Here is an 8,560-nt window from a genome sequence, read left to right as displayed (position 1 = left end):
AAAATGACTAAAACCAAATCTTGACTTTGTCCAGCTCGCTAATAAAAATCTAAATGAAAGCTAGACAGTCAGGGAGCATATAACATTCCTAAAAAGATGGCTAGAGGAATATTTTTAGCAAATTTGGACAGTGAGGAAATATAACCATTTTTCAGGACCTCGTTAAAGACTGAATGCAGCCCCCGTGGAAGAATGAATTTGACACCCCTGGGTTAGTCAGTGGTTCTCAATCCTGGTCCTTGGGGACGCAAAGGGGAGCACATTTTAGTTTTTGGCCTAGCACTACACAGCTGATTCAAATGATCAACTCATCATCAAGCTTTGTTGATTTGAATCAGGTGTGTAGAGATAAGGCAAAAACTAATAAGTGCATCTCTTTGTGTCCCCAGGACCAGGCTGGAGAACCACTCAAACAGCACATTGAAAAAGTGGAAAATAAACTGAAATTGAGTTTGTATTTTAATATATTTTTTTCTATGTCAGTTAGGAATGATTTTGTCTAAGAGACATTTTTATCCGTGTAATTTACATGCGAGTCTCCGCCATTACCCTTAAGCTACTGGAAGTGGTCTATCACGGAGTGCTTAGGTTCATAACTAATGCAAGGCCACCGTAAACTACAGTATATGACACGGTGATGTGGCCCTCCCTTCCTACTAGAAGACTGAAGCAATAGTTTTGTATGAGGCAGTGCTTGGGGCTACTCCATTAATATCTTTGCTCCTCGCAAACAACAACATCGCAATCCTACAGCCTCCACTCTCAGTCAGTGCTCTCATTCACAGTTCCTAGGGCAAAGACGGAAATGGGGAAACAATCGTCCTACAATGCTTTTCTGGTGGAGAGGGTGTTACTGTCTGAGTTTAAATCTCTGATAGAAGAAAATGGTATTGACCATTGTAATTGTTTTTTAAAATGTATTGTACTGTGCTCTTGTGTTATGTGTATATGCTGACCCCCTCCTGCTGACCTCTTGTCAGGTCCTCCTAAAATAAAATAGGTTTCTAACCCCAATGGTATTTTACTGGTTAAATAAACGTAAAACATTATTACAATAATAAACTCTGAGGTGGAGAGAAGAGCTTGGTGTATATAAGGAGTAGAGACGAGTTCTCATACCAAAGTTATTAAGACGTGAAAACTACTTGAAAGGAAAATGTTCCCTGACATTGGTTGAATCCAATTGTTTTGGGAACACGTGCCTCCCGAAAGGATTGACACCACTTGACTTTTTCCACATTTTGTTGTGTTACAGCCTGAATTTAAAATGGAATTCAATTGAGATGTTGTGTCACTGATTTACACACAATACCCCATAATGTCAAAGTGGAATTATTTTTTACATATTTACAAATGAATAATAATATGCTGGGGCTTTTTGTATGGGTTGCATAAATTGTCTATTCTCACCTGTACTCCCAGGATACCAAAGATTATGAAGAAAGCGCAGCAGATGACCACGATGTTCCCTATAGGCTTCAGAGATGACATCAGAGTCTCCACTACCAGCTTCAGACCTGGCGCCCTGCTGATAACACTGGAGAACACAGAGAGACACAGAGGCACAATGTTAAACTTAGAAGACTGATGAAGAGTGCAGGAGAGAGAGAAAGAGAATGAGTTTTTTAGGTCTGTTACAGAGCAGCCAGGCCAAATGGAGACACCTGTGGCTCTCCCTCCCCCTCTTCCCTTTCCCTTCCCCTTCCACTTCCTTCTTCTTCCCCTTTGCCTTCTTCACCCTTCATCTCCAAGCCCTCTTCCCTTTCCCTTCCCCTTCCTTCTTCTTGCCCTTTCCTTTCTTCACCCTTCGCCTCCTAGCCCTCTTCCCTTTCACTTCCCCTTCCTTCTTCTTCCCCTTTCCCTACTTCACCCTTCATCTCCTAGCCCTCTTCCCTTTCCCTTCCCCTTCCCCTTCCTTCTTCTTCCCCTTTCCCTACTTCACCCTTCGTCTCCTAGCCCTCTTCCCTTTCCCTTCCCCTTCCCCTTCCTTCTTCTTCCCCTTTCCCTACTTCACCCTTCGTCTCCTAGCCCTCTGCCCTTTTTTTCTGTCACAGGGAATCAGTGACAGTCTGCATGCTAAGCTCAGCTTTGTCTTCAGTCCAGTGGTCTCATGTTCGGCGAGAAGGGAGGGTGAAAGGAAATCAATAGTTCATTAAGAGAAAAACTGAGAGAAGATATACGGAGGATGTGGAGATAACACTGAGACTAAGACCAGATCAATAACAGTGATCAGTACACAGATATGGAGAAACACACTCGGTCAAACGTACACAAACACATTCACGGACCTACCCACTCCCCCACACCACACCACAAGTGTAACACATTTGGGATGACCATAAATGTAATTCTATCATCTGCTCTCTCTCTCAATTCAATTTAATTCAATTTAAGGGCTTTATTGGCATGGGAAACATATGTTAACATTGCCAAAGCAAGTTAAGTAGATAATGCAAAAAAGTGAAATAAACAGTCAAAAATGTACAGTAAACATTGCACTCACCGAAGTTCAAAAATAATAAAGACATTTCAAATTGTTGTAACGACGTGCACATAGTTAAAGTACAAAAGGGAAAATAAATCAACATAAATATGGGTTGTATTTACAGTGGTGTTGCCCTTTTCTTGTGTCAACAAGTCACAAAACTTGCTGCTGTGATGACACTCTGTGGTATTTTACCCAGTAGATATGAGAGTTTATCAAAATTGGGTTTGTTTTCAAATTCTTTGTAGATCTGTGTAATCTGAGGGAAATATGAGTCTCTAATATGGTCATACATTGGGCAGGAGGTTAGGAAGTGCAGCTCTGTTTCCACCTCATTTTGTGGGCAGTGAGCACATAGCCTGTCTTCTCTTGAGAGCCAGGTCTGCCTACGGTGGCCTTTCTCAGTTAGCAAGGCTATGCTCACTGAGTCTGTACATAGTCAACGTTTTCCTTAAGTTTGGGTCAGTCACAGTGGTCAGGAATTCTGCCACTGTGTACTTTCTGTTTAGGGCTAAATAGCATTCTAGTTTGCAGATTTATTTTTGTTAATTCTTTCCAATTTGTCAAGTAATTCTCTTTTTGTTTTCTCATGATTTGGTTGGGTATAATTGTGTCCTGGGGCTCTGTGAGGTCTGTTTGTGTTTGTGAACAGAGTCAAAGGACCTGCTTGCTTAGGGGACTCTTCTCCAGGTTCATCTATCTGTAGGTGATCGCTATGTTTTGGAAGGTTTGGGAATCGCTTCCTTTTCGGTGATTGTAGAATTTAACGGCTCTTTTCTGGATTTTGATAATGAGAGCGTATCGGCCGAATTCTGCTCTGCAAGCATTATTTGGTGGTTTATGTTGTAAACTGAGGATATATTTGCAGAATTCAGCATGCAGTCTAAATTTGTGCTTGTCCCATTTTGTAAATTCGTGGTTGGTGAGCGGACCCCAGACCTCACAACCATAAAGGACAATGGGTTCTATAACTGATTCAAGTATTTTTTGCCTGATCCTAATTGGTATGTCACATTTTATGTTCCTTTTGATGCTTAAGGAGGCCCTTCTTGCTTTGTCTCTCAGATCGTTCAAAGCTCGGTGGAAGTTATCTGTGGCGCTGATGTTTAGGCCGAGGTATGTATAGTTTTTTTGAGTGCTCTAGGGCAACAGTGTCTAGATAGAATTTTTATTTGTGGTCCTCACAACTGGACCTTTTTTGGAACACTAATGGAAATTTACTGTCAGGGCCCAGGTCTGACAGAATCTGTACAGAAGATCCTTGGTTAGGGACCAGAAGCACCAGATCATCAGCAAACAGTAGAAAATTGACTTCAGATTTTAGTAGGGTGAGGCCGGGTGCTACAGACTGTTCTAGTGGTCTCACCAATTCGTTGATATAGAAAAAACGTCCTCTCACTGTCAACTGCGTTAATTTTCAGCAAACTTAACATGTGTAAATATTTGTATGAAGATAACAGGATTCAACAACTGAGACATAAACTGAACAAGTTCCACAGACATGTGACTAACAGAAACTGAATAACTTGTCCCTGAACAAAGGGGGGTCAAAATCAAAATTAACAGTCAGTATCTGGTGTGGCCACCAGCTGCATTAAGTACTGCAGTGCATCTCCTCCTCATGGACTGCACCAGATTTGCCAGTTCTTGCTGTGAGATGTTACCCCACTCTTACACCAAGGCACCTACAAGTTCCCAGACATTTCTGGGGGTAACGGCCCTAGCCCTCACCCTCCGATCCAACAGGTCCCAGACTTGCTCAATAGGATTAAGATCTGTGCTCTTCGCTGGCCAATGCAGAACACTGACATTCCTGTCTTGCAGGAAATCACACACAGAATGAGCAGTATGGTTGGTGGCATTGTCATGCTGGAGGGTCATGTCAGGATGAGCCTGCAGGAAGGGTACCACATGAGGGAGGAGGGTGTCTTCCTTGTAATGCACAGCGTTGAGATTGCCTGCAATGACAACAAGCTCAGTACAATGATGATGTGACACACGACCCAGACCATGACGGATCCTCCACCTCCAAATCGATCCCGCTCCAGAGTACAGGCCTCCGGGTAACGCTCATTCCTTCGACGATAACCGCAAATCCGACCATCACCCCTGGTGAGACAAAACCGTGACTTGTCAATGAATAGCAGTTTTGCCAGTCCTGTCTGGTCCAGCGACGGTGGGTTTGTGCCCATAGGCAACGTTGTTGCCGGTGATGTCTGGTGAGGACCTGCCTTACAACAGACCTACAAGCCCTCAGTCCAGCCTCTCTCAGCCTATTGTGGACAGTCTGAGCACTGATGGAGGGATTGTGCATTCCTGGTGTAACTCAGGCAGTTGTTGTTGCCATCCTGTACCTGTCCCGCATGTGTGATGTTCGGATGTACCGATCCTGTGCAGGTGATGTTACACGTTGTCTGCCACTGCGAGGAAAATCAGCTGTCCGTCCGGTCTCCCTGTAGCGCTGTCTTAAGCGTCTCACAGTACAGACATTGCAATTTATTGCCCTGGCCACATCTGCAGTCCTCATGCCTCCTTGCAGCATGCCTAAGGCATGTTCACGCAGATGAGCAGGGACCCTGGGCATCTTTCTTTGCTGTTTTTCAGAGTTTTCATAACTGTGACCTTAATTGCCTACCGTCTGTAAGCTGTTAGTGTCTTAACGACCGTTCCACAGGTGCATGTTTATTCATTTTTTATGGTTCATTGAACATGCATGGGAAACAGTGTTTAAACCCTTTACAATGAAGATCTGTGAAGTTTGGGATTTTTACGTATTATCTTTGAAAGACAGGGTCCTGAAAAAGGGACGTTTATTTTTTTTTGCTGAGTTTATATGTCAGAGAGGGTGGGACTTAAGCTGCATCCCTGTCTCTGGATTTTATGATGTTGTATGTTTTCCCCCCAACACCACTTTCACTCAATTTGTAAAGCAGACCCTTATGGCAAATTGAGTCAAAAGCTTTTTTGAAATCAACAAAGCATGGGAAGTCGTTGCCTTTGTTTTAGTTTGTTTGTTTGTCTATTAGGGTGTGCAGGGTGAAAATGTGGTCTGCCGTACGGTAATTTGGTAAAAAGCCAATTTGACTTTGAATCAGTACATTGTTTTCACTGATGAAATGCACAAGTCTTCTGTTAATGATAATGCAGATGATTTTCCCAAGGTTGCTGTTCACACATACAGTTGAAATCAGAAGTTTAAATACACTTAGGTTGGAGTCATTAAAACGTGTTTTTCAACCACTCCACAAACTTCTTGTTAATAAACTATAGTTTTGGCAAGTCGGTTAGGACTGTCACGTTCGTCGTATGAATAAGACCAAGTGCGTAGAGTTCCACATATTTTAATAAACTGAAACTCACTAAACAAAACAATAAAGAACAACCGAAACGTGACGCTATACAAAATAGTGCTGACAGGCAACTACACATAGTCAAGATCCCACACCAGAAAGTGGGGAAAGGCCTGCCTAAATATGATCCCCAATCAGAGACAACGATAAACAGCTGTCTCTGATTGGGAAGCATATCAGGCCAACATTGACATACAACCCCTAGACCAACAAAAACCCTAGACATACAAAACCCCCCTAGACAATACAAAAAGTTGACTGTGCCTTCAAACAGCTTAGGAAATTTCCAGAAAATTACATCATAGCTTTAGAAGCTTCCGATAGGCTAATTGACATCATTCGAGTCAATTTGAGGTGTACTTGTGGATGTATTTCAAGGCCTACCTTCAAACTCAGTGCCTCTTTGCTTGACATCATGGAAAAATCAAAGGAAATCAGTCTAGTTCATCCTTGGCAGCAATTTCCAAATGACTGAAGGACCACGTTCATCTGTACAAACAATAGTACGCAAGAACAAACACCATGTGACCATGCAGCCATCATACCGCTCAGGAAGGAGACGAGGTCTGTCTCCTAGTGATGAACGTACTTTGGTGCGAAAAGTGCAAAAATCAATCCCAGAACAACAGCAAAGGACCATGTGAAGACGCTGGAGGAAACAGGTACAAAAGTATCTATATCCACAGTAAAACAAGTCCTATATCGACATAACCTGAAAGGCCGCTCAGTAAGGAAGAAGCCACCACTCCCCATACTGTCATGAGAAAATACAGATTACGGTTTGCAACTGCACATGGGGACAAAGATCATACTTTTTGGAGAAATGTCCTCTGGTCTGATGAATTTTTTTTAACTGTTTGGTCATAATGACCATCGTTATGTTTGGAGGAAAAAGGGGGAGGCTTGCAAGCTGAAGAACACCATCCCAACTGTGAAACACAGGGGTGGCAGCATCATGTTGTGGGGGTGCTTGCTGCAGAAGGGACTGGTGCACTTCACAAAATAGATGGCATCATGAGGCAGGAAAATGATGTGGATATATTGAAGCAACATCTCAAGACATCAGTAAGGAAGTTAAAGCTTGGTCGCAAATGGCTCTTCCAAATGGACAATAACCCTAAGCAATCTTCCAAAGTTGTGGCAAAATGGCTTAAGGACAACAAAGTCAAGGTATTGGAGTGGCCATCACAAAGCCCTGACCTCAATCCTATAGAAGATATGTGGGCAGAACTGAAAAAGCGTGTGCGAGCAAGGAGGTCTACAAACCTGACTCAGTTACACCAGCTCTGTCAGGAGGATTGGGTCAAAATTCACCCAACTTAGTGTGGGAAGCTTGTGGAAGGCTACCCGAAACGTTTGACTCAAGTTAAACGATTTAAAAGCAATGCTACCAAATACTAATTGAGTGTATGTAAACTTCTGACCAACTGGGAATTTTTACAGGGATTAAATGTCAGGAATTGTGAAAAACTGAGTTTAAATGTATTTAGCTAAGGTGTATGTAAACTTCCAACTTCAACTGTATCTCACGTTAGTTATTGGGGTCAAATTTGTCTCCACTTTTGTGGATTGGGTGATCAGTCCTTGGTTCCAAATATTGGGGAAGAGTCCAGACCTAAGGATACTTTTAAAGAGTTTAAATATTGGCAATTGGAATTTGTGGTCTGTATATTTTATGATTTTATTGAGGATACCATTAACACCACAGGCCTTTTTGGGTTGGCGGGTTTGCATTTTGTCCTGTTGTTCATTCAATGTAATTGGAGAATCCAGTGGATTATGGCAGTATTTAATAGTTGATTCTAGGATTTGTATTTGATCATGTATATATGTTTGCTGTTTGTTCTTTTTCTCCTGCTCTTTCTCCTGTTGATGTTGTCTCACCACAGTCCATAGTGCAGATATGTCTCTCTCCACCTCCAGCTCTCCGGGCCTGGTTGAGGGGGTGTTGTTGAGCTGGACTATTTTTTTGTGCTGACTGGAGTGTGTTCACCTGCTATTCCAGCTCCACGTGCCATACCTCCAGCTGGGTGAATGTATCCTTCATTTCAATAAGGGAGTAGTACTCTGTGCTGGGAGGCTGACTTTCCAATTGGGGTTGCTCATCTGTGGGGTTGTATAATGAAGAGGTCTGGTCTGACACACTCGAAGAGGGGGTATCTTTCTCAAGAGAGAGCATGTCCTGCTGAGCTATCTCTTTGATTATGTGAAAGTCTAGCTGAAACTGTTTGGGCTTGCCCTGTACCATTAATGTACCAGACTTGTAAAGGTTGACATTGGCTGACTCATAGTCCTTGTTGTCTCGTATCCTGAGTTTCCACCCTTCACTAACACCCCCCCCCAACACTGCACTATGTCTGCCAGGAGATGGTCTGTGTGGAAGTTTAAGTTGCTTATGTTCCAAATTTTATAATAGTCAGCAAAAGGTGTCTCTTAATTTTCCTGTATTGTAATGTCCTCTGAACTGCCGGAGGGGGCTTCAAAGACCTCGGCATTTGGGTGAGGTAGGCTGTGAAACTATCCTGCCATTGCTGGGCTCAAGGGCTTTGACTCCTCTCATTTCACTCCTCAGTTTTAATTGAAGTTGCAGTCAGATATGTTCTGTCCTAGCAAGGTTGGATGGTGTTTTCAGGTTTCTGTTGTTTGTTTGCCAGAGCATTTGCTGTATAGCTTGGAAATAATAATCTTTGCTAGCAGTAATGACGGGTTTAGAGTTTTGATTTGG

General features: G+C 42.8%; 1 protein-coding gene across 1 annotated transcript in view; it reads right to left on the bottom strand.

The window, feature by feature from the left end:
* cacna1g (calcium channel, voltage-dependent, T type, alpha 1G subunit) overlaps positions 1–8,560 on the bottom strand; it is a 174,597-nt gene that overhangs the window by 66,637 nt on the left and 99,400 nt on the right. Inside the window, exon 19 of the mRNA XM_046354907.1 lies at positions 1,411–1,537. Within this exon, the coding sequence (XP_046210863.1) occupies positions 1,411–1,537 (127 nt within the window). The remainder of the gene's footprint in view (positions 1–1,410; positions 1,538–8,560) is intronic.

The sequence above is a fragment of the Oncorhynchus gorbuscha genome, linkage group LG07 (genome assembly GCF_021184085.1).
Source record: "Oncorhynchus gorbuscha isolate QuinsamMale2020 ecotype Even-year linkage group LG07, OgorEven_v1.0, whole genome shotgun sequence".
Taxonomy (NCBI): domain Eukaryota; kingdom Metazoa; phylum Chordata; class Actinopteri; order Salmoniformes; family Salmonidae; genus Oncorhynchus; species Oncorhynchus gorbuscha.
This window is presented reverse-complemented; position numbering and strand designations above follow the sequence as displayed.